At 45.0% G+C, this 26,902-nt stretch overlaps 1 protein-coding gene across 1 annotated transcript; it reads left to right on the forward strand.

Annotated features, from left to right (window-relative positions):
- Positions 1–9,900: 9,900 nt before the first annotated feature.
- Positions 9,901–26,902, forward strand: LOC110305431 (zinc finger protein 39). The gene is made up of 5 exons (XM_021177410.3): positions 9,901–10,022; positions 11,280–11,444; positions 13,759–13,885; positions 21,519–21,611; positions 23,360–26,902. The coding sequence occupies exons 1-5, from the start codon at positions 10,020–10,022 to the stop codon at positions 25,120–25,122; spliced, it is 2,151 nt and encodes a 716-aa protein (XP_021033069.1). The 5' UTR covers positions 9,901–10,019; the 3' UTR covers positions 25,123–26,902.

The raw sequence follows: 26,902 nt of genomic DNA on the forward strand, positions 1-26,902 counted from the left end.
GTTGAGTCTGGTCACTGCCATCAGAAAATAATTAACTCTTACCTTCGGTAAGGGCAGTTGCGACAGAAAAAAAAAAAAAAAAAAAAAAAAAAAAAAAACAACACTCCCTAAGGGGCATATGGCCAGCTGTACTGAGCATATAAGATAAAGACGCTGGGATGAGGGATAAGGGAAGGCACGGAGATGAGGGGAGGTGGCCTGTAGGAGGGTGGCAGCTGGGCCAACTTGGGGACATCAGGAGCCCAAAGAAGAGGACATCTATTATTCGTGCTGGGATCCTAGCCAGCCGTAGGAGTTGGGGAGTTCAGATAAATTCTGGTTATTGAGACCTTCGAGAGCAGCCACATTGGTGCCGCTGCCTTTGGGAACATTGTGACAAGGTATGGAAAGTGACAGGATTTTGGCTTTGGCTGTGGAAACTCCTGTCCAGAAATCCAGGGCAAACCCTTCCTCATCTCTTCCCTCTGCCCCATCACTGTAAGGTCCTGGAAGCTTCACCAGAGCCAGTCTTACACCTGTCACTTGCGTGAGGCACTGGGCCAGGCTCTATTTGACCTGGTTGTCCTTCTTATTGACTTAAAAGGGTTGGTGTCCCTAGAGGCTTTGGGTAAGGGAGGGCCACTCGGCTCTGTGCAGGGCAGAGTGCTCACTTTAACTCAGTAAATGGTGTAGCTTTTTTTTTTTTTTTTTGGTTTTTCGAGACAGGGTCTTGCCCTGGCTGTCCTGGAACTAACTTTGTAGACCAGGCTGGCCTCGAACTCAGAAATCCGCCTGCCTCTGCCTCCCGAGTGCTGGGATTAAAGGCATGAGTCACCACACCCGGCGGTGTAGGACTCTTAGGTGCTCTAGGCCAGGCACTAATAAGAAAGTCCAGGCCCAAGGTCTTTTCTGCTTGTCTCCTTGGGGTGCACCTTCTGGTAAAAAACACCAGGGGGCGCCACATGAAACCATGAGTTATGTTAGCTAGGCAGCAGTGCCCCTTGCAACTCATCTCCCTGTTCCTGTGAGTCAGAACGGAGGACTTACACTATCTAGAGGAAGCCCTCAGCAGCCTGAGGGTTTGGTTTCAGAAAGGGACAAGGGACTGAGGTACTTACTTTACATATCAAAGCAGACCTGCCCTCCAGGTTCTCCCAGCATCCCTTAGTCCCTACCTGGCATACCCTGCCCCCACCTTAAATTTTCCTGCCCAGAGGCTGGGCTGTCCTTGCCCCAGAGGCTCCTCCCTATATAATCCAGACATTCTGGTCTCCTCTTCTCTCTCTCTCTCCCCTCCATCCCTTTCCCATGGCGACTTCCCTAGCCTCAATCCTTGGGGCCTGTGAACTTGCCCACCTGAGAGCAGCTTCCCAATAAACCTGCCTTTAATATAATCTAATCTGGTTTGAATTGGCTCGTTTCAGCGGCAGAGAAATAACCTATCACTGAGATTCCTCAAAAAATTAGAAAGAACACTACCCTATGAAGCGTCTCACCACAGGGAATGCACTCAAAGGAAATTATACCAGTATGTAAACATGATGGATGCACGCTGAATGCACTTCACTCTAGGGTTTTCTTTTTCTTTCTTTCTTTTTTTTTTTTTTTTTGATTTTGTTTTGTTTTGTTTTGTTTTTCTTTTTGAGACAGGGTCTCTCTGTGCAATAGTCCTACCTGTCCTGGAACTCACTCTGCAGATCAGGCTGGTCTCGAACTCACAGAGATCCTCCTGCCTCTGCCTCCCGAGTGCTGGGATTAAAGGTATATGCCACCACTACCTGGCCAGCCCTATTCTTGATAGCTAAGAGAAATTAAATAAACCCACAGCACTGGAGGGCGAAAAGCTAGGCAGCAGGACTCTGCAACCGGAACAGAGCGAAACCTATCATTAGCAACAAGATGCACAGAACTGGAGATTTTTATGTTAAGTCAGATGAGCCAGGCACAGAGAAATGAGCACAGCACTAGCTTACTCATACATGGCAGCTAAGATGTTGATCTCAGAGAAGGTGAGAGTGGAATGCTGTGGAACAGAGTCTGGGGCCAAAGGGGTTGATCAATGGATGCTGAGGTAAGTGTTAAATAGCAAGAAGTGCTGATCTGCTAACACAGAGGATCTGTACTGACTACAGAGCATCTGTATTGATCACAGAGCATCTGTACTGATCACAGGGGATCTGTACTGATCACAGAGCATCTGTATTGATCACAGGGGATCTGTACTGATCACAGAGCATCTGTATTGATCACAGAGGATCTGTACTGATCACAGAGCAAATGCACTGATACAGAGGATCTGTACTGATCACAGTGATCACAGAACATCTGTACTGATCACAGGGGATCTGTCCTGATCACAGAGGGTCTGTACTGACCACAGAGGATCTGTACTGATCATAGAGCACCTGTACTGATTACAGAGGATCTGTACTGACTACAGAGGGTCTGTACTGACTACAGAGGGTCTGTACTGACCACAGAGAATCTGTACTGATCACAGAGGGTCTGTACTGACTACAGAGGATCTGTACTGACTACAGAGCGTCTGTATTGATCACAGAGCATCTGTATTGATCACAGAGGATCTGTACTGATCACAGGGGATCTGTCCTGATGACAGAGGGTCTGTACTGACCACAGAGCACCTGTACTGATCACAGAGGGTCTATACTGACTACAGAGGGTCTGTACTGACTACAGAGGGTCTGTACTGACTACAGAGGGTCTGTACTGACCACAGAGCATCTGTATTGATCACAGAGGGTCTGTACTGATCACAGAGGATCTGTATTGATCACAGAGCACCTGTACTGATCACAGAGGATCTGTACAGATTAGACAGGAACAGTAGGACAGGGCTGGAGAGATGGGCCAGTGGCTCAGAGTACTTGCTGCTCTTCTAGAGGATTCACGAAAGGTTTCTAGAGCACACAGTGGGCAGCTCACAACCACCTGTAACTCCAGCTCCAGGGGATCCAACACCTCTGGCCTCTGTGTGTACTGTCACTCAACCACACATTCACGTAAACAATTTCCCTTTAAAAAGAGATAGGACAAATGTTTGAAGAGATAGGTGTTCCACCTGTACATTACACACCTGTACATTATCACTCCAGGGCTATCCCATAATTATGTATAATCTTAATATTACCAGTTAAAAATGAATTCATTTTATCATTTATTTAAAGTTATTTTCAAAAAAGGTTTCCCTGATCCTTCAGCTTCTACCTCTCAAATGCCGGGACTTTAAGGGGTCTGCTGTCTGGGATGCTTCCCCCAGACCCACGGGAGACTGAGTCAGAGTGTGCCTTCTTTTATTATTGGCTCAGGCCTGAGTACATTACTCCAACCACGGTGATGCATGGTCCAGAGGGTTCAGCTGGGAGCTAAAGAGATACCCAGCCACGTGCCTCAGCGGTAAGCACAAACCGCGGGGGCTAGTTAGGGATTCAGCTAAGATGCATAGTAATGGAGGGGATGGAAATGGATGTGGAACGGTTGGGTTGCATAGTGGTTTTGAGGCCTTATTTTAGGCACTGAGTTTATTTTCAGATTAGATATGGGTGCTAGTTGAAAAACACTTGTGAATGTCTTAAGTGCCAATGTGGTTTGTTTTATGCTGTGTGAATTTAGCTTCAACAAAAAGAAAAAGAAAAAAAAAAGGAAAAGAGGAGGTGAGGTGAAAAGTGGTACACGCCACCCTCTCGGAATGAAATTAATAAAAATTAACAGCAAACAGAAGGTTAAATTTCGCTTAGTGGCGTTTCTAGCTCTTGGCGCCCTCTGCAGGAGTTTATGTGTCACTACATCTGTGTGTCTTTAGAGGGTTTTTTGTTTTTGTTTGTTTGTTTGTTTGTTGTTTTTCCTTCCTTCCCTGGGACGGAACCAGGGAGTTTATTTGTACAAAGTTCCCGTTGGCTCTCCCCGTTTCCACTTGCATCAGGTTTGCTCCTAAGCCCCTAAGCAGGGACCTCTGAAGTCTCTTCAAGGTCCTCTGAAAGTGGTCCCCAGGCTCCTGGGCCTCACCAAAGAGCTCCACCTCAGCAGGCACAACGTCCACTGCACTGGCTTTCGTCACGTTTGTAGCAACTACAGGGTTGTGTCCTGAGCTCACCACTCACGCTGTGCTGATAGCCCCAGGACTGTAGCTGCTCCTGCCGTGGGAACCTTGCTGTGCCAGATGGGTCGGTGGACAGAAGGAAGGGGAGTGGCGTGGTGTAGCTTCGTAGATGTAGAACAGCCTCTTCACCGGGGAAAATGTTCCATTCCTGGCTAGGCTGACCCAAAGGTCCTCAGATGTTGCCCCTGGTCCTTGCCACTTTCCCTTTAGAGGACCTCCAGAGCAGGTCCTTCTCAGCTCACAAGAGTCTCAGTAAGCTGCTGCCTTCGTACATCACAAAGATTCCCACCCTGCGCCCCCGGGTCTTCAGGACCCTGCTGCCATGGGCTCACAGGTCTACAGCAGAAAGTACTGATGTCATCTGGGGATGCAGGAAAGAAGTTATTTTGTCCACCTAGGGAAGAATTAAAAGGAAGGACAGGCAACAAGTGTTACCAGACATCTGGGGGAGTTCAGGAGGAGCCATTATGATACCCAGGAAATCAAGGTCCCTTCTTGGGGTTCTTAATTTCATTAATAAAAGAATGGGCTCAAATGGCAGCTGGGAGACCGTTTAGGAGGTGAAGAAAAACCTCAGAATAGGCAAGCTGTAAGTCTAACAGCAGCCTAGAGGATAAGGGTGGAGCAGTGGGGAGAAAGGGCATGTGGTCTGAGATAAGCTGACCCCACGAGAAAAGAAAAAATGTCTATCAAAGGTAGCTAGCCTACCAAGGGTCTATATTCCATAAACCTCTTCTCCTTTAACCCCCCTCGCCCCCAGCAGGGAAAACCCTTATTTCTCTAAGGTCTTGTGCTTTCTCAGTCTCTTTTGGACATTCATCTCTGGACTACTGAAGGACAGATGGCAGGGAGCTAAGAGTTCACCACGGAGGAGTTACTAAGCTCCATCTCAGGCTTCAAGCCAGAGAAAATATTGTCAATGGTTAGGCCTAGCACTGGATCTTTTAAAGCTAAGGATGGCCAGGGTGGCTGGCTTAAACCAGAAAAGTCCCTCCCTGCTCCCTAGTAACTAAGGAACCATATGATGATAATAAACTTGCAAACAACTGTTTGGTGGCACAGGCCTTTGTAAAACCGTTTGTGGAATTTCCTATGTTATGAATGATCCTGGAGGTCTAGACTCCTCTTGTAGTGGCTCCATCCCAGCCTCGTGGGCAGTGACCAGGAAAAGACTGCAAATAGACCACACACAACTCTTCCTTTAACGGATTCAAATGTTTGTAGACACTCTCAAATGATGGCTACCATGACACATGTAGAGATCAGAGGAAACGTTCAGGAGTCACTTTTCTCACCCCACCACTTGGGTCCTGGATATCAAAATTCGGTACTCAGGCCTGGAGGCAGGCACCTTGGCCCATTGAGCCATCTTACCGGCCCCTAGGACTTTCTTTTTCCTTTGTGATGATAAAAGAATCATGTAAAAAACGTCCACAGTGCTCAGTGTCGTTGGAGACAACGTGAAGATGTGTTCCTGGACCACGATACATTCAGATTTGGCTCAAAATAGATATCTCTTGCAAGCTTGTTGGTGCCCACTATACTTTCTGCCCTTAGAGGTAGTCAGGAAGATTAAAGAGTTCAAGGTTATCCTAGACTATAAGGAACCCTGTCACAAACACAGAGTGGGAGGAAGGAGGGAACACCCGGTCCCTTTATAGTGAGAGCTACGTGCTTTGCTTTCATGGGTAATTTTCTCTTCCTTTGTGTTGCTTGCTTAGATTCTTAGGGGATGCTCACAGGAATGGCGTAGCAGAATCACACTTTCTGTTTTCAGTTTTGTGAGGAATCACCACGGGCATTTCCACAGTGGGTGTGCTAATCCACATTCCTACCAACTGTGCCTGGCAGTCACTCCTTGGCTCCCTCACATTTGCTTTCTTGATGGTAGTTGTTCTGCACTGGGTGAGATGAAATCCCAACATAGTTTAGGTTTGCATTTTTCTGAGGACTAAGGGATTTGAACATTTCTTTCTGGTTTGTTTTGCCATTATTTGTACTTCTTTTAAACAACGTTGGACCCGAGCGTCAGGAGTCAAGTTCTTCACACACTGTGGCTATTCGTTCCCTGTTGGCTCTGTAGCTGGCGAGCGTTTTCTCTCACACCACACTGCTCACTCTGTTAGTGGTCTCTTGTGCTATGCAGTAGCTGTCGAATCCCATGCAACTGCATGAGTCAGCACTTGCTATAAATTCTCTGGGCCATTCTAGGACTTTCCACAAAGTCCTGGAAGTCAGCGGAGCTATGGATCTCCAAGCTAGTATGGGCTGCCATTAACACAGCTTTTACCTCAAAGGGAAAGAAAATACTTTATTCTGGAGCCAAATATCAGTGACCATGAGTCTAGGAACAGGGATTCGGTTTACTCCAAACTCTGTATTCTGGTACAGCAATAGTGCCATGAAATTTTGGTAGTAACAGAGCAAGAACAATCAAATCATGAATCAAGTTCTGTTTGTTTTCCTCACTGAGGAGCACAGAGTCTACGGAGTCTACAGCTGAGAGTTTAGAGGGAGAGTCTCTGCTGTGGGCTTCAGAGGTTACCTGGCAACACTTCTAGTCTCTAATTGATGGAAACTAGAGAACAGTTAGTACATCCCCTAACGACCTACCTGACAGTCACAAAGATGCTGGTGTGGATTGAGGGTGACAGAGCCTTTCTCAGCTCTTGCTGAGCTTAACCCAGAGTGTCAGAGTGCCCATCCATCAACACTCACCAAAAGCTAGCGTGGACCTGGCTTCTAGGTTTGAGTCATTGCCTCACACCTAAGAGTAATGAGATGCAGGTATGCAGGGAGCAGAGGGAACACAGATTTAAGGAGCTGTGAAATGGATTCCTGAGAGTGCTGGTGGTGCTCCAGAGGTTCTTGGAGGGACTCTGTCCTGACCTGCCAACTGGCCTCTTAAGACTTATGGCAGGGACTGGATGGGGACATGGGGACTGAAGTCATCTTTATTGAGACTGGCCATTCTTATATGGGGGGGGGCGCTGAAGAGGGAAGAAGTGGGACCCAGAAGATTCTTAAGAGGTCAGAGATGAGTGGCTTAAGCCCCATAAGGCTTTGGAGAGAGAGGGAGAGGGAGAGGGAGAGGGAGAGGGAGAGGGAGAGGGAGAGGGAGGGGGAGGGGGAGGGGGAGGGGGAGGGGGAGGGGAGGGGAGGGGAGGGGAGGGGCAGGGAGAGAGAAGGTATAGAGCCTAGGTGATATAATCAGTGGGCTTTGAATGTTTGGCTATAAAAGGGTTTTGGGTGCTCCATCTCCAGGGATCCATCTGAGAAGTTGATAAGGGAAAAGGTGTGTCAGGCTGTATGGTTTAGAGGAGGAGAAAGCAGAGGAGGAGGAAGAGGAAGAAGATGAGGAAGAGGAGGCAAGCCTGGGGTCAGGTGCATTGGGAGAGAAGAAACTAGAGGCTCCGACTTTGGCTTAGAGGTCTCTTCCCAGTAAGGGGGCAGAACAGGTTGGTACCACTAGGAAGGAGTGGGTAAGGGAACTACCCCTTAAAGATACAACTAAGTGGTGGGATTTGGAGAGGTTAGTAAGGCTTTCCTTCTAACCCTGACAATAGGACAGCAAGAGAGGTGGGTGCCCCAAACTCAGGACTGAGTAGGTGACCCTGGTGTCCAGGAGGAAGGAGATGTGTTGCCCTGATTCTATGATGACTACCCGGGGCTTCCTGTGGAAGTTGGTGGTGATTCAGTCAAGGGAGTCCAGGCCTCCTCCTTCATCAGGCCTAAGAGGTCAGCTAGAGGGCGATTTAGACCTGATGTCCCCATGATGTGAGGGACATGGGGGCAGTCAACAGTCCAATATCCCTTTTAATGGCACCTTGGCCATGGTCAAGGTGGTTGACAAGAGCTCAGGCAGGCCTAGGCCCCTTGACCTTTCTCACAACATTTGAAACAGGGACCTGGAAGTTTCTGGGCTTTCGAAAGTGAGGAGGTAGCTGCTATGGCCGGCTGAAAGGCCTTAGCTGCCCTCAGGTAGTTTTGTTTTGGGGCTTTAAAAAAATTATTTTTTCCTGTGGTACACCTTAAAAGGCATGGCTAAAACTTCTGTCTGTGGAGTCTAGGTGTTTAAGTTTGGCCCTAATGTCAGGGAAACTCTGAGAGAAGTAGGTCGTAAGTAGTAGTTCCCCACTGGGGGTCTCAGGGTCCAGATTTGTGCATTGTAGGAGGTCCTCTGTAAGGCGGTCCAGGAAAGTGGGCGTTTGTGTTAGTGCTAGATGACCTCTTGGATTTTCTCATAATTTACCACTTTTAGGATAGCTTTATGGAGACCAGCCAGGAGGCAAGTTATAAACTGCTCTCTAGCTCAAATGCCCCCTGGAGTGTTATAGTTTCATTTGGGATTCTGGTCAGGAACCGGCCTCAGCCCCAGTTGGGTATACCCCAGACTCTTTTCTGAGAGATCACTTAAGAAAGGGATGGGTACAACCCTGGCGATCCCCCCCCCCCCAGCCCCACGAACTGAGGCCAGGTTAGAGTGGGAAGATGGACATAGAGGGAGTGCCGTGGTGGAGCAGGAACGAGCAGCGGGAGGACTTGGGGCTGCCGGTGGCCTGAAAGTGGTGCCAGGAAAGGTTGGTTTGGGTGACCTTGTGGGCCTGAGTACCAGAGGTTTTCAACGGAGATCTCAGGCCAAGCCTGGTGCGAGGGTTCTGGCGAAGGGAAGCAAGTGCAGGCAGGGAGACGAAGTCTCAACCATGCCTCCAGGCCACTCAGTAACTCCAAGGCGCCCTGCACTGAGTCAGGTTAGGCTGGACCGTTGAGAAGCCGACTATCCAGTGAGGAGTGCGTTGGAACCTCAGGCAGCACTTCGGGAGAGCAGATCTCTTCCCAAGCGTTACAGCACACCTTTAATTCCCTGGATAAATTTATATACAGTTGGGGGTGATTCAGGGTTCGACCGTAGGTACCTCTCATTGGCTTGGACTGAGAGTTTGGGGGAAATCTTATTTGCATGTGGGAAGGCTTGGTGCGGCTCCTATGTGACTGATAGCGATGTGATAGTGATGTGATAGATTTGAAGTTCTGAGTTTGAGCTTTTTTTTTTTTTTTTCCTTATGGGGCAGAGCTTAACCTGCAGTTTTGGCCTATAGAACGTTTTGTAGGTGGAGCCTAGTGGTTGGAGGGCCTCAGGGGCGGGGCCTGGCCACTGGGTGCGCTTTGAGGGGCTTATATTTACTATCAGTACAGTCAGATTTAATTTTTCAATGTGAATTCCAGGAAAATTTAAATGACAATGTGTGTCACATTTTATTTGTACTTGACATACTCGTTAACAGATACTTTCTATTTGACTTCTGTCAGCTTCTCGATTCAAAAGTTCTGGGGCCAAAGATCAAAGACAACACACACACACACACAAGAAAACGTTATTTGAAATTTAAAAATAATTGTCATCGTTTTCTTTACATTTGTGAATAATATATTCCTATATACAGTTCATAATTCACATGACATAATTCACATTATGAACATGACTAAACCCTAATCTCGTCATCCACCTGGAGTGGGCTTTACCTACGGACAAGGGAAGCATAACGGTCAACTCATGTAATCTCAGCGCTTTGGAGCCCAGCCAGAGGGACTGCCATGAGTTCGAGGCCAGCGTGGGCTTGTCTTGAAAAACAAAATACAAAACAAAACAGAAAATATTTCGCAGCAGCCACTTTTCGGGGTAGTCTGCCTTTCTCAAGTCATCGATTGGTGCTATCTGTGGCCAATCAAGGCACGATGATGGGGCGGGGACTGAGGGGCGGCCCAATCAGGCGCGCATCCCGGGCACAGGGGCGGGCCTTGGCGGGTTCGCTAGTTCGCGGGGCCTTGTCTCGCGCCATCTTTACCTTTGATCGGTCAGCTGAGCCGTCCGGTGCGGGTGCCTCAGGCCAGTCAACTGCCAGAGGCGGACGGGGGCGCCATGGTGAGTGCTGCCCGCAGGAACCGGCAGAGTTCCGGTTTCCTCCGCTTTGCCCTGGGCAGGCGGTTCGGCCCTGAGAGGCCTATGCAGGGCTGAGCTCACAGCCTGTCTCCCTAGGTCTTGACGTGGCTGAGCCGCCACACTCCCTGACCCTGCAGGGACACTTGTCCTCAGCGGCACCCTTCTCTTGGTCCAGACTCTGGTGCCACAGCTGCTGTGTCTGGTGTCTCACTGTCAAGCAGTGACAGCCCTGGATGCTGGAGCAGCCTGAGGTGTGGCGTGAGCCTGGGCTGGGGCATCTCCTGGCCTCCCCATTATCAGCAAGGCTCTTACTGTATTGGCTTGTGTGGAGAGTGTAGTGAGAGAGAGAGAGCACGTGCAGCGTCTCTCTCTTCCACACTGGATTCACGTCCTTTGCTGTAATGATGTATCTGCTCCCTATGGCTCTGGAGACACCTATTCCATCTTCGTAACTTTGTGAAGTGTATGTGCTTGGTAACCAACTGTCAGCTCGATGGGATTGACTGCTGCCTACATTAAACACACACTTTTGGCTGTGTGAGGGCCTTTCCAAAGGTGACATTCCAATAGCTCTGGTCTCAAGAATAGATTAATCCCTTCCTGAATTCACAGTAGGATACGCATTACTGGTGGGGCAGAGTTGTAGGATTTAGTCCTAAGTGTGGCTGTGGGCATCAAAAGGATCTGTGCTTTTCTTTACAGTGGTGCACAGAAAAATTTCAAACTCCATTTAAAAATCCCCATTTCCCCTAACGTCGTAAAATCTCAAATAGAACTCAAAACAGTTAGTAGAACAAATCAGAATTCTTGCCTCTTTGACTGGTCTGTAGCTATAGTTGACATTAAGTTTACCACGGAACCTGTAAGTTTCAAATTGATACTCTTGAAAGTGTCTTTTTAAGACTATGTCATGTGGAGGGAAGAAACTTAAGTTTTTATAATTGCTATAAATGGTATAACAAAGCTTGTGTCAGTATTTGGTGTGTTGTGATATTGTCTAACAATTGTTTTGAGGCATTTTCCAGCATTTACTTTTATGACAGCAGAAGGTTTAAATTGTGTACTTGGGGCACTGCATTTGCCAAGAGCACAAGATGACAGTGACTCCTTTGCTGGAGACGTTGGTGGGGTGGGGTGTCGTTCCGTTGAATTTTGCTTTAGTTCATGTGTGGTTGCAGTGTGTCCAGCACAGAGGTGGCTCTAAGTCACTCACATGGCATCTCCAACATTGCTTTATAGAGGAACTTGCAGCCTGACAGTGTGGAGAACTCCTTGAGTCAACTCCCCAGTCGATGTCTTGAAACTAGAAAGCGTAAGAGAAGGTACAAGAAGAGGCCAGTCACCTACAGTTACTGGAGGCGGTCCCAGCGGAATAGAGCGAGAAAACACAAGGCACCAGTAAAGGTAAATCGGGAACTAGAGAAGGTCATGTATGTGCGTGTTATCTTCCTTATTCCCTTGCCTTATCTAGAAACAGTAGTATGAAATTATAAGTATGCCATGTACTCTTTTTTTTTAAACAATTCTTTTTTTTTTTTTTTTAAGATTTATTTATTTATTATATGTAAGTACACTGTAGCTGTGTTCAGATACTCCAGAAGAGGGCATCAGATTTCGTTATGGATGGTTGTGAGCCACCATGTGGTTGCTGGGATTTGAACTTGCGACCTCCGGAAGAGCAGTTGGTGCTCTTAACCACTGAGCCATCTCGCCAGCCCCGCCATGTACTCTTTATTTAAACATGATTTAGTGTAACACACCATAGCAACCAACAATTGAAAATCCACAAGAGTGCCGTGCAGGTGCATCAGTGGGTAAAGGACTCAGTCCTGACGACCTGAGTTGGATCTCCAGGACCCATTTGGTGAGAGGAGAGAACCGGGGCCCACAGTTTGTCCTTAGACCTCTGTATGTGATGGAGAGATACAACAGCGTGGGGACATAAGGCTGCATTGTGCTTGTAATTAATGTCACACTTGATAGAAATCAGCATTTTTATTTCCTGAGACTAGAAATAAGACACCTCCATCCTCACCGCCTCTGTTGTCACTGTCCTAGAGGTACTTTCCACAACCTTTGGCAGCAGCCTAGGCAGCACGACTAAGGGTCACGTAAATTGGAAGGAAGAGGGTCATAAGGGTCATAACCGCATGCATTTGGAGATGAGCTGACACTACATTCGTTACAAATAGGACCTATGAAAAAGTTGAGCAAGATAAAAGAGGTCAGAAATAAAATCAGCTGTGTTTCTCTACACAAAGGAACAGTCCAGAAATGAAGCTGAACAATTCCAGTAGTTGATACCAAAAGCAAAATATTCAAAAATATTCAAAAAATCCAAATCTTAAGAAAGATGTCGCATCTTGATTGTGGAAGACTAAACTATATGGTTTGTTTTGGGGTTGTCAGATGTGGCCTCTTCAGATCCTTGCTTGGCTCAGGGGGCCTGCACTTCCGTAGGAGGAGGTAGGGATTGTGTTTTTGTTGTTTACGTCATTACATATTTTCTCAGAATGAGCCCTACACACTCAGATGTGTGTTAGTGTTTCCACTGCTATAGTTAAAAGAACGAAGTCCACAGAGGGGGCATCCGAAAGTGGAGCGGCAGGTACTGACCTCCCATTGTCCTTCTCTCCAGGACCCCATCTGCTGGACCAATGGGTATTTAAAGAGGGGAATCTGGGATCTGAGGCCCTGAACAAGGAAGCTAGGGATTCCATGGTGTGAGGGAAGGTGGCTCTGAGGAGTTGTATCTGAGGCTGTCCTGTGGTCTACATGCACACGCTCTTTGGTTAAGCCAAGCTAAGTGGGAGATTATAAATCTGATCATGTGGATTGACTACAAGTAGGTATTTGACTTTTTCCATCAGAGGTAGGGATGGCAAATTTGCTGTGGACAAATTTATATGGCCAGGCTGACCACTAAAAGCAAATGCCACTTTATCTGAGATAGGGCTCGTTGAAGGTAACTGGTAAAAAAGGTGCTAGTCCCTGATCTCATGGGACTAATGGCCTTTAAAAGAAGAGGGAGGGAGCCTCACTGTACTGTGTGAGATCTTCCTCACTGCACTGTGTGAGGACACCTCAGGGAGGTTGCCTGTGTAAGCTTGGAGGAGCCTTGAGGCACTGAGTCAGCTGCTGTCTGGATCCTGCAGAACAGAAAATGTAGTGTATATTATGGAAACCCAGAGCTGCCAATGCAGGGAGGGACCTGCGCTGGGGCAAACTGAGCCAGAACTAATCACACCTTGCTTTCGCTTCTTCAGTTCTCTATAAGAATTCTGAAATACATTTATGAATTTGATGCTTCCATTGCACTAAATTAGTTTATTTACCTCTAGAGAGTCAGTGTCTTTATGACTATAAAGTTATACTCCATGAATATGGTACTCTCTTTACTTGCTTTTTTTTTTTTTAGAATATCCCTCACCTTTTATAAATATTTTCACATGTAGAGTTTAATGTTTGTACAGTTTTAATTCATTAAGATTTCTATTCGAAAAGCTTTAGTGGAGAGCCTCAGGTGTTTTTACTTCTAAATGATAAGGACATCAGAACCCTCATCTTTCTCTTGACATTTAACTTGGTTGGCACATCTTATATGGTGCTGGTGCTCAGAGATGTGGCTCTCTCTCTGAGGAAATTTGAGTTCTGTAGACAGGGTCTTGTCTTTTGATAGGCTCAAAAGTTTGAGTTGAGGAGAAATGTCTCATTACAGGGGTTGGTGTCATTTGAGGATGTGTCTGTGGACTTCACCTGGGATGAGTGGCAGGACCTGGATGACAGTCAGAGGAAGCTCTACAGGGACGTGATGCTGGAGACCTACAGCAGCCTGGAGTCCTTGGGTGAGTGAAGTCCCCAACAGTATTAAAAACACTTCCTGTGTTAGTAAGAACAGCAACCATGTCTGAAATTTGTTTAGCTACACATGTGTGTGTGTGTGCGTGTATATAAACCTACCTCCAGAAATTGGCAGGTCTATGCAGACATATCACATCTTTATATTGCAAGCATTTAATCCTCTATTAGCTATTTTGTGGCACGGAATCATTTTAAGCATGGTCACGCTTCTGTGCTGTAGAAAACTGAAAGTTACACGGGCTATCCAGCTGCACCCCTGCGTGCATCAGCCGTCTTCTCTCTGTCCCTCCCTCACACACTCTAATAGGCGTTGTCACCTGCTCTTGCTTCTATTTCTGTGAGTGCCAGTTTGTCTTCCACATATAAACAAGGATGTGCAATGTTTGTCCTTTCATGCCTGACTTAGTTAACTTAGCAAAACCGTCCTTCAGTTCCAACCCGAGATAAGTTTGGGTTTGTTAGTGAATAATATTCCCTTATACATTTCTTTTTTTAACAAAAAGATTTATTTATTTATGTATTTTATGTATACGGGTACTTTGTCTGCATATATAACAGAAGATAGCACCAGACGGTTGGGAGTTGCCATGTGGTTGCTGGGAATTGAACTCAGGTCCTTTGGAAGAGCAATGAGTGCTCTTAACCACTGAGCCATCTCTCCAGCCCATAAATACTTTTTTTTTTTTTTTTTAAAGACAAGAGCTCATATAGCTCAATATTACCTTGAACTCATGATCTTTCAAAATACTGATTTCATTTTCTTTTAATATATTCAGTGGTAGCCGAACCATAAAGGTGGTTCTATTTCTAGTTTTTAAAGGAACTTTTATACAGTTTTTCATGGTAGTGATTTTATATTCCCAGCAACAGTGAAGGATAATGTGTCTTTCTCTGTGTCCTCATTGGTGCTTGTTGCTCATGGTTTCTGGAATATTCCAGCTGCAAGTATAGTTACGCTGCAAGTATAGTTACGCTTGGCCGTGGTTTTCATTCCCGTTTTCTGATGTTTACAGGTACTGACCATTTATTGGTGGGTTTCTGTGTTATTTGTATGCCTTTGGGAAAATACCTACTCAAGTCATTTGCTCAACTTTATAGGACCTGTTTTTGTTTTTGTTTTTTTCCTGCTCTTAACTTCCTTATGTAGTCCAGGATTCAGCCCCGTGTATAGTTGAGACCTTTTCATTGGCTGTGTAGGCTGACCTTCACTCTATCACTCTAGCCTTGGGTTTTCTTTAGGGAGGGTTTTGTTTTTGAAACCCCAGTTGTCAGCTTTTGTTGTAGATGGCTGTGATTTGAGGTCCTGTCATCTTTGTCCTGGGTCAGATGGTGTTGGTCTGTGCTTCCAGCGCCCTGGAGATGGAGGAGCAGGTATCACTTGTGCCCAGGACTTCCAGAGCCACCTGGCAACATAGAGACGCCAATCTCAAAAAGGGAAGCAAATTTTTGAATCAATATCCAGCTTCCCTGTATTTTCTTTCAGTAGTTTCAGATCTTGCATTTACGTCTTTGATATATTTTAATTAGGTTTCTGAATACGGAAAGATAAAGGGGGTCTAATGTCTTTGTGTACACCAGAGAGTATAGCGCTTGTACCACTTATTGAGGAGAGCTTCCTTTCTAACCGCTCCTGCTGCCTCTGGTGAAAACCGGGTGGCCGTAAGGTCTGGATTTGTTTCTGTTGTTTCATTGGCTGTTTGTCTACGTTTATGCTAGTTCTGTGCTGTCCTACCATGTCTCTGTGTGCTGTTGCTCTGTCTTATGTCTTACTGTGTTCCTGTGTGCTGTTGCTCTACCATATACAACAACTGATTTGCTTCGTTTTTCAAGGATGCTTTGACTGCCTGGGGGTCTTTTGTGTTTCTCTGTGAAGATTAGGATTGGCTTTTTTCTAGAACGATGAAAATGCTGTTGGTACTTAGAGTCCATTGAATTGATAAGTCAGTGTGAGTAGTGTGGACATTTCATCAATATTGAAGTTGTCCATTTAATAGTGTGTGTGTGTGTGTTTTGTGTGGTAAAGATTTATTAATGGAGAACAGGCAGAAGAGATGTAGTACTTCTTGATGCCAATGTGTTGGTCAGCTTCCTTTTAGCCCTGCTATGTATCCTCACACCCTTCTAGATGAACTTGAGTGTCCTTGGAGTGACTACAGATCTGATGGGGTGCCACTCATAGGGCAGAAATTGCATATTCCCACAAAAATGTGGTGTGCCTCTCGAGACGTTAGCACCATCAGCCATGACAGACATTAGCATTGTCAGCAGTGACTCCGCTTGTTCATATTCTTTCTCACTTTGTGGCCAACAGCTACGGCATAGGCTGGAGCCATGGCTGCTGCTCTGCAATAGTGGCTACAATGGGACCCTCTTCATTTCTGTCGCAATGGTCCTTTATGAACTGTTTGTTTTGTAAAATTTGAATAGTATTACTGTCTTTTCTTTTTAAAAAGGATTTATTAACTTTATGTAAATGAGTGCTTCATCTGTACACCTGCATACCAGAAGAGGGCATCACATTCCACTGTTGGTTGTGAGCTACCATGAGGTTGCTGGGAACTGAACTCAGGACGTACGGAAGAGCAGCCAGTGCTCTTACCCACTGAGCCATCTCTCTAGCCCATGTTACTGTCTTTCTATCTCAACAATTTCAGTAAAGAGAATACTGGATAGGGCTGGGGAGATGACTCAATTAAAAATTCTGGTTTTGCCAGGTGTGGTGGCTCACGCCTTTAATCCCAGCACTTGGGAGACAGAGGCAGACAGATTTCTAAGTTTGAGGCCAGCCTGGTCTACAGAGTGAGTTCCAGGACAGCCAGGGCTATACAGAGAAACCCTGTCTCGAAAAACCAAAAAAAAAAAAAAAAAAATTGGTTTTAACATTCATTTGTTCCAATTAATATTCATTTTTTAAAGATTTATTTATTTATTTTATGTATATGAATACATGGTGGCTGTCTTCACACACACCAGAAGAGGGCATCAGATCCCATTATAGATGGTTGTGAGCCACCATGTGGTTTCTGGAAATTGAACTCAGGACCTCTAGAAGAGCAGTCAGTGCTCTTACCCACTGAGCCATCTCTCCAGCCCCTCAGTTATTTTTAAATTTGCATTTTACTTTCTTTCATACTCATTAGTCATCTGGTAGGATAAAATTTCCAGTTTTATATGTCTATCTATTTCATTGTGATCAGAGAGGATATTCAGGGGTTTTGTTTGTTTATTTTTAAATTTGCTGAGACTGCCTTCCTAACGTTGTCCTGAACAGTAATATGCACTACTTGAGCCATGAGATAATGGTGCTCTCAGAAGGAGCTGGCAGCCTGTCAGTGTCTCTTAGGCTATTTTGTTCCACTGTGGGCTTGATTGTAGGGCTTCTCTGTAAATTTCCTGTCAAAATGACCTGCCCTTTTGGTAGGTGATGGTAGCTGTTGTAGTTCTCAGATATTGTACTACAGTTTACCGCTTCTGTATGACCTAATGAACTCTACAAACTCAGCGTTCAGCACGTGTGCATCTCTTTACACATTACTTACTCTTTGAATTGATCCCTTCTCCTCCTCTTCCTCTTCATCCCCCTCTTCCTCTTCCCACTCCTCCATCTCCTTTCACAGGTTTCCATTCTGTTTGAACTGATTTCTTTGGGTCGCACTTGCATGCTACGGCCATCCCTTTGGATTCGGTTCACATGTAGTATTTTTTAGTAAATGGTTTTCTCTTCTGCAGCATGCCACTGAAATTGTTATTTTCATCTATTCAAACGGTTTATATATTTACTGGGAAATAGTTTTGTTTACATTTAAGAGTATTTTTGATAACTGAGGACATACTTCTGACATTTTTGGGTGGCTATATTCTGCATTCTTTTTTCCTTTGTGTTAATTTTTTGTTTAATGGTTTTCTGTATTGATACACTTTCTTCTGTGTATCTTGCTGTATTGTTTAATTTTATATGTTTCAGTAATGGTGGACATGATCTGTTCACTTACTATGTAGCATCTCTTAAGCCTGTGTAGTAGGTAAGGTTCTTTAGAGCAGTGGTTCTCAACTTGTGGGTCACAACCACTTTGGGGGCCAAGTGACTTTTTTACAGGGGTCACCTAAGACCATTGGGAAACACAGATATTTACATTATAATTCCTAAAAGTAGCAAAATTACAGTTATGAAGTAGCAACAAAAAGAAAGGGTTGAAACGTTAGGAAGGTTGAAAACCATTGCACTAGAGAAACAGATGTGTGTGTGTGTACGGGTGCATGTATGTATGTGTATTAGAAGAGAGTTATTAGAATATCTTACAGCTGATAGGGAAGGGTAGTCAGACAATGACTAACTACATCCCGGAGAGCCTGAGAACCCAGTACTTGTCAGTCCACCAGGCCAGATACCTCAACTGTCTCAGTCTAGTGTTTAAGGCCTGAAAGGATCCTGGAGAGTCACTGGCTTTCAATCCATTGTGGAAACTGAAGAAGCTAGGGTCTGATATCAGGAGAGAGTGCCACTGGCAGCAGAGATGAGCACACTCCCCAGCAGGGAGAGCAGGCAGGCAAGCAAACAGCACTGCTTTCCCCTCGGGCCTCCTGTATCTGCGCCTCCGACAGAAGGCGCTGGTTCCTTCTCTCCTCAGCTAAGTCTTCCTGGGAGGACCCACACGGATCCCTTCAGAGGCTTGCCCCTTAGTGATTCCAGACCCCACTAAGTTGGCAGGACTCATCACCACAGGCTGATCTAGTGCTGATGAATCCCTGTCGTTTTGTTTTAGCAAGTCTAGTTCTCAGTTTTTGAAAGTTAACCTCACTGGATACAGTGTTCTCGGTTGGCACTGGCTTTGTTTGTTTGTTTGCTTTAACTTTGTCAGCCAGCATCTTATGCCCTCACCTCTTGGATTCCTCTTGCACTCTGGGGTTCCTCTAAAGTATGTTTTGCTTTCGACAGTCTTATTATTACATCAGATCCTTTTTGGGGGACAAATCTAGATGTTCATATATTTGGGATCTAGATATTCATATGTTTCCCTTGAATTCGGATTTTATTTGTCATTTATGTCACTGAATAATTTACTTATTTGGATTTTTAAAAATTTGGTGTGTGTATGTGTGTGGTGTATGTGCTTGTGTGTATGACTGTGTGCAAGTTCATACACATGTCCATGAACATTTGGAGGCCAGAGGATAGGATGGTGTTAGGGGTATTTCTCTCCCCCTCCCTCCCTCTCTCTTTATTCCCTTGCATCTTAGTTCCAAAAGCAACTTGAGGAAAAATTTTGGCTTACAGGTCACAGTTCATCGCCAGGGAATGCTGAGGCAGGAACTGAAGCAGAGGCCATAGAGGAGTACCTGCTTCCTGGCTTGCTCACTCAGGGCTCATTCAGCCTGCTTCCTTATATATCCCAGCACAGCCTGCCCAAGGGTGGCACCGCCCACAGTGGGCTGAGCCTCCTCACATCAATAACTCTAACCAAGTACATTCCCCTCAAGCTTGCCCACAGGTCAGTTTAATGAAGACATTCTTTCAGTTGGGCTCCTGTTCCCAGCTTTTGTCAAGTTGACAAAAACAAAAACCCCAAGCAGGGTCTCTCACTGAACCTGAACGTTCCTGTTTAGGCTGGCTGGCAAACTCCTAGGGTCCCCTTGTCTCTGCCTCCCAATGTTTGTTTTTTTTTTTTTTTTTTGAAATAGGGTTTTCCCATGTAGTTCCAGTTCACGTGGAATTTGCAGTGTAGTCCAGGCTGGCCTCCAACTCCTGAGTTTCTTGTTTGAGCCGCCTGAGTGCTGAGAATTACAGGGGTAGTGAGTGGGTAGTTCACCATGCCTGGATAAATGTTTTGTTCTGGATTGGTTTTTATGTTCAATCTGTATTCTTTTTGGAACACCAGTCACACAAATGCTTAAAGCAAAAGTCTTAAAGTTCCTCATTAAAAGTGTTTTTTTTTTTTTTTTTTTTTTTTTTTTTTGTGGAGCGATGGAGAGATGGCTTAGCAGTTAAGAGCACCAGCTGCTCTCCCAGAGGACGTAGGTTCGAGTACACACATGGTAACTCACCAACCATCTGTAACTTTGGTCTCTGGGGCTCCAGCCATCTCTCCTTTAATTCACTGGCACTGCATACACCACGTGGTGCATTGTTGAGGCCGGCCAGCGGCTCACATGTCCGGGTTCGAGCCTGGAAGGCATCTTGGAATCTGGAAGACAAGAGGGAATCTAGGCAGCACGAGAAAGGATGGAGCTAAGACAAAATTCTGTTCAAAGCTCAACTTTAATGTCGGCAAACAGGCTTTATAAAGAAGAGGGGAGGCCCATTCCCAGCCATGCAAAGTTCCTTTGAAGTAGACAGATCAGCCTTGTAGTAGGAACTCATGAAGATCAGTTTGGTGTTAACTCGGGAAGAGTTAACAGCTGGTCCGGCCTCAGGCAGGTAGTGGCACATCAAAGGAAAGGGATGAGAAGCAGCCCAGCAGGTGGCTCTGCCTCACGGGCGGATGGTCTGAGGCCAGCCTAGCTAGGCTGGAAGGAGGTAACAATGCATAGACATATATGCTGACAAAACATTCATATAGATAAAATAAAAATAAATAAAATTAATTTCTTTTTCCATTTTAAAACTGACACATCTTTAATCCTAGCACTTAGGAGGCAAAGGGAAGTGGGTCTGTGAGTTCGAGGCCAGCCTGGTCTACATAGTGAACTCCAGGACAGCCAGAGTTACATTACATAGCGAGACCCTATGTCCAACAAACAAACAAACAAACAAACAAACAACTCAAACCAACCAACCAAACAAAAAAAGTATCTAAATAACTTAAGTAGTGCAAACTCTGACATTATTCTAAATGTTATTCTGGCTGATTAGTTCTGCTGTTGAGACATCCACCTTTTTGTTTTTCTTAGTTTTTGTTGAGTTTCAACAAATGTTCAGACTGCTTGAACATTTTTTCAAAATGTATACTGTGTATATTTGCGCGCGCACAGTGGCATACACGTAGGGGTCAGAGGGCTAGGGAGAGAACTCAGACGCCAGCCTCTGTATCTGGTGCGCTTACCTCCTACTGAGCCATCTCAAAAGCTGGATCACTTCAGTTTTGAGTCACCTCTGTCTCCTACATACCTGAGTCAGTCTGTCTTGTCTGTCTGTCTGTCTTCCTTCCTCCCTCTCTCTTTTTATTCTGTCTGTCTTTCTTTCTTATTGAATTGTGTTATGTCTTTAAGTTTTCTTAAAGTCATTCTTAGATTTCTAATTCCTACTTATTTACTCTTAGTGCTGGGGATTGATTGAAGGCTTCGTGGATACTCAGCAGGCGCTCTGGCGCTGAGCCATATTCCAGCACCCGTTTCATTTTGAGATAGGGTCTTACTAAGTTGCTTAGACAGATTTGGATCTGGTCTTCCTTAGCATCTCAGGTAGCTGAGACCATAGGCTTGCAGGGGTCCCAGCTTTGCTCTCTTCTCAGGCCATCTCACTTTCCTAACTAAAGGCAAGGTTCCAGTGCACGAGGAATATAAACTTCTCACAGAATGTTCGGATGGGTCTAGCAGTCACTTGTTTCCCAAAGCTGTGATCTTTCTGCAGTGAACTTGACCTAGCATTTGATACAGTCTTACATTATTTCCCATCAACAGGCCACTGCATCACCAAACCTGAGGTGATCTTTAAGCTGGAGCAAGGAGCTGGGCCATGGAGAGTAGAAGACGTCCCAAAGCAGAGCCGACCAGGTGAGTGAGTGCACCTCGGACAGACAGGCGAGGGTGAGTAGACTCTCACAGACACTGGCCGTACCGAGCTGTTCTTATTCAGGCGCAGTTCCTAGTCTTGGGCACAGCTGCTGCGCTACCTCACATAATTCCTATGTGCGCTCTCCAAGGAGAATGTTCACGTGAACTTTTACTCTCCTTTTTACTTTGCTGCATATATTTTCTTTAAGTGCATGGAGCGTTATAGACAGCTTTGGTTAGTTGGTTAGCTGCTGTCTCTACATTCTCAGCTGTCTGTGTTTTCTACCCAAAGCATTTTTGGCTGGGTTCTTTTATCACATGGTATTTCATTATCTCCTAAGCATTGCACTTCTAAAATTAGACATGCAAATAATAATAAATATATCTGCACATAAAGAGCTTACTTTTGTTGAAAAAATTAAACACACATAATATATGGTTGTAAGATAAGAGTCACAAAGGATGCTTTATCATAACAAGAAATAGACTGTTTTATTCCAGGAAAAGTCTAAAGGAAAGGGAATTTTAAGGAGACTATTATTCATCTAGTTTAATCTTGACACTTCTTTTTTTCCAATATTTGGTATATCTAATACTTGGGTGAGTATAAAATATAGATTTGTGTCTTAGTCCTTACAGAGAAGGAAATTGGCAGCTTAATATAGATATTTATAACATAGTTTTTCAGGCATTAACTAAGGGGTTGGTAAGGGAATCAGACAAAAAGGCCCAGCATCAGGTATCCTGTCCCACGAGGTAGAATGCCTGCGAGTGAGGGAGAGTCCTCAGCACAGGAAGGAAGGCGGAAGCGAAGCTCAACAGGAAGAGTAGGGTCTGCTGTCACAGAGCGGAAGGGAAGCAGGGCTTTCGTGTTGACAGGCTGTGGTTTTTCTGTCGGTGTGGAAGCTGTTGTCTACAGTTTTCTATAGTGTAGAAGACAATAGACTTACACAGAAGACCTCATTTATAGTGTAGAAGACAGCTTAATACAAAACGGAAGCTTCCAGAAGCAGAGAATTATAAAGTGGGGCTGCATGGACCTTCATCTAAGTGAAGAGTTGACAGTACTGTGAGTCCCCGGAACATCTGGAAAGCATTCAGTGGCGGCATCACTTAGTGTCCTGAATGAAATCCACTGGTCCGGCAGAGGGCAGACTGGAGCTACCTGGCCCTGTTAAGGTTCTTGGAAGCACAAAATAGATTTTGATTAGGAATTTGGAGGGTTGAACTTAGCTGTTTTCATATGAGAATAAGGCCATTTGTGTCTGTAAACTAACCCCCTAAATTTCTACTGTGGTTCCTCGTTGAACAGTGAAAACTGACTACACAGATAGCAGCCCTTTCCTAAGTCTACACTTAAGTGAAATGCAGGCCGTACAAACCTCCATCCTCAGATAGCTCACTGATGAGCATCTTACTGTTACAGATCAGAAAGAAGGAAAGTGGGATGACTGTAAGAACGAGATTGAAGGGGCAGGGGTGGGGGGAATGGCAGATGGAAATGACATCCTGAAATACACAGCCAGCCAGTTGGTGAGTATTTAACAATCATGTGTTTCAAATGAACTAAACACCTTAAACCAATGAAGTGATATGATTTACATTGTAAACTCTACGTTACAGATCCACTGCACACACACACACACACACACACACATTATTGCTAAATCATAATGGGATGAGAACGAGACGTCAGTTCTTCATTTTTATGCTGTAACATGAGCTTGGCGACTTCTGTTTTCTTTTAGATGTACAGAAGGTAACGGAACTGAACGAAACCAGCCAGGACAATGAAGAGAGACATCTGTGGCACCATGTGATTAGCTACAGCAACCAGTCAACCGAGGAGAAAGTTAAATTAGGAAACATATTTAATGTGAGCTCAAACTGTGTTTCAAATCTGACTGTAAAGAATGGAAACTCCTCAGGAATGAGGCCTGTGGCACTTACTGTGTGGCAGAGCGTCCCTCCCCCTAACGAGCGCGATGACACGAGGACTGGAGAGGAACTTGATGCCTCTCTGACTAGTGAGTCCCCCATACACGCAGAGCATCCTGGGTTGTATAGCAGAGCTCCAGGCACTGGACAGCAGTTTCAGTGTTATATGCAAGAAGCGACCTGCAACACAAACACATTATGGAGTAAGAAGAGGTTTCCCATTGCACATGAGTCCAGTAAGTTGGGCGAGTCCGAGAAAGCGCCTGATGAGGTAGCTCTTCATGTCCAAGACGTGAGCTGGGTATGGGCAGAAACTTTTGAATGTAGTATTTGTAAGAAAACATTCTGTACAAAGTATGAGCTCACGAAACACAAGAAAATACACAAAGGACAGCAATATTACACATGTAGGGATTGTGAGAAAACCTTCATTAAGGAATCATACCCCACAGACCAGAGCATACATGCGGGAGTCGGGTCCCATAGATGTAAACAATGTGAGAAATGTTTTCACCAGAAGAACCAGCAAAATGTGCACAGAGTCCCCAGAGAAGCCCAACTCTATGAAGTTTATCAGTCTGAAAAAAGCTTTAGTGAGAAGCCAGATCTCAGGTGCTATCAGAGGACCCGTGCCGGTTATAAACCCTATGGATGTAATCTGTGTGGGAAGGCATTTTACCGCAAGTCACACCTTGGCAGGCACCAGAAAATTCACACGGGGGAGAAACCCTATGGTTGTGAAGAGTGTAAGAAAACTTTCTACCATAAGTCCTCTCTCACGATACATCAGAGAACTCACACAGGTGAGAAGCCCTACGAGTGTAAAAAATGCAGGAAAACTTTCTACTGTAAGTCGGACCTGAATGTCCACCATAGAACTCACACTGGCGAGAAGCCGTACGAGTGTGACGAATGTAGGAAAACGTTCTACTCTAAGTCACACCTCGTGATACATCAGAAAGTTCACACAGGCGACAAGCCGTACGAATGTGAAGAGTGTCAGAAAGCCTTCAGCCGTAAGTCAAACCTTACCGTGCATCAGAAAACACACACAGGGGAGAAACCTTACGAGTGCAATGTATGTGGGAAAACTTTTCACCGGCGGTCACACCTCAGCATGCACCAGGGGACTCACACTGGCCAGAAACCCTACGAATGCGAAGAGTGTGGGAAAGCGTTCTACCAGAAGTCAAGCCTCAGAAGACATCAGAGAAAGCACACGGGGAGCAGACCGTATGCATGTGGAGAATGTAGGAAAACCTTCCTCCATAAGTCCTCCCTCACCGTCCATCAGAGAAGCCACACAGGCTACAAGCCCTATGAGTGTGAGGAGTGCAGGAAAACGTTTTACAGTAAGTCACATCTCACCGTCCATCAGAGAACCCACACAGGCGAGAAGCCCTATGAGTGTGAGCTCTGCAAGAAGGCTTTTCACCAGAAGTCATACCTTAACCGGCATCAGGTAACTCACGGAAGTGAGAAACGATTTGAATGTCAAGAATGTAGGAAAACGTTTTATCACAAGTCGTCCCTCACTGTACATCAGAGAATCCACCTGAGGGAGCTCCTGTGAGTCGGATGTGGGAAGCTCTGTCAGCAGGAACCATCAGCAGGCACCAGACAAGGCATGTGGAGGGCGTCTCCTATAAATGTGACAGTGTGGACAATGTTTTTGCAAGAAAGGACACCTTTGCAAGTGCTAAATTTATACAGAAAATTCTGTGTGACACAAGTTGGCTGTCTTCTCTGGAAAATAGTCTCCATTAATGAGGGTCTGTGTGATCATGTATCACACACACACACACACACACACACACACACACACACACACACACACACACACTATGAGATGATCACTACTTTCAGCCAGGCCCACAGAAATACTTTTTTTTCTTCTTCCCTAAGTTCTCATGAGCTCTGGGTCTGAGATAAACATCACCTGTAAGATAGCCTTGACATCCATTGTCAGAAACTCCCCCATTTAAGAGAAAAAGAACTGACTGGAAATCATTCATTTTTGTCCCCAAATACTCTTTTTTTTTTTTTTTTTCAGTTTGAGAAATACTTTCTCAAGCTGTTGTGCATGGTGCTTTTGCACTAACTCAATACAACTGGGAGAACCTACATGCTCTTTAATATTTCAGTTTGTACACAAGGGAAACTTTTACAAATTGAGAAAGTTTATCAGAGACGTTTCATTGAACAATTTGAATAAATCAAATGTGAATAAGTTAGCAGGTGAAACTTTGAACAAAACTTCCGTGTCAGAAGTTTGTAATGAAGAAAAACTATCAGCCTTTGTAATTTAATATCAACTTTCAAATGGAGCCACACATGTGCCAATAAATATGTGAGTGATATTATTGTCTGTCAGAGCACATTGTATCTGGGAACATTTGCGGTTATTGTAACTGGAGGCTGGAGTTGATACTGGCATGCAGTAATAGGGGCCAGCCATATTTTTTAAACAACTTGTACTGCACCAAACATTCCCTCATTCACCTATATATTTGGGTATTTTAATGAAAAATTAAAATTTTTCACTAGGTCCCTTGGTGGGACCTAGATTAATTACAGGAAATGTGTTTGCTGTGTATATGTCTTGCTTTGTTAAACAGGGACTGAGGTACGCATGTAGTCCAGTGGTAAAATATGTGTGTAACATTCATGAGACCCTGGTTTCAGCCTCACCACATACATGCATAAACTAAAACCTACAAATCTCCACATCAAATACCATTCTAGCATGTGTTCATATTTTCTCAAATATTGTCCTATGCACCTTCCCCACTTTGTGCCCGTGCAAATAAGTATGTGTGGGAATTGCTATTTTACCACCCCTCTAGTGTGTGACGCTAATATAAAGCCTGCCAGTTGATCTAATGGAAATAGTATCCGTGTAGAAATGAACAAATGAAGTCCCTGAATTGTTCACAGGTGACATTTAAAGAGCCACGAGCAACAGTTCTTATGTCGGCTTCCGTGCTCTTGGTGAGCAACAATTCATTGCCCACTTATTTGTGCTCCCCAGGTCCTACACTCCATCCTCCCTATGAAGCGTTGAGCAGAAGTGGTCTGTTTTAACTTACCTAGTTGGCATTGAACACTGCTGTGTCACCGACAGCACAAGTCTTTTGTCACTACACATTTTGCTCTAGCTCTAAAGATGTTTTTACCCTATACATAACTGCCTTGAATAAAAGACTTTGTGTCTAATGTATGACACCATTTTCTCTTATAAATTGCAGTCTTGATATTTAAAACGTGTGTCTTACTATCAGTGTGTTTGAGATGCCGATGGGAAAATCCCAATTAGCTTTTCTTCTTTACTGCGGTAAAACACTGACCAAAAA

This window comes from Mus caroli, unplaced genomic scaffold, assembly GCF_978045245.1.
Source record: "Mus caroli unplaced genomic scaffold, Mus_caroli_1 scaffold_13, whole genome shotgun sequence".
NCBI lineage: Eukaryota > Metazoa > Chordata > Mammalia > Rodentia > Muridae > Mus > Mus caroli.

Bases quoted from the DNA above. Each gene is read 5' to 3' on its own strand.
- LOC110305431 (XM_021177410.3), top strand. The intron at 13,886-21,518 runs GTGAGTGAAGTC...TCCCATCAACAG, and splicing joins CAGCAGCCTGGAGTCCTTGG to GCCACTGCATCACCAAACCT. The intron at 21,612-23,359 runs GTGAGTGAGTGC...GTTTTCTTTTAG, and splicing joins CCCAAAGCAGAGCCGACCAG to ATGTACAGAAGGTAACGGAA.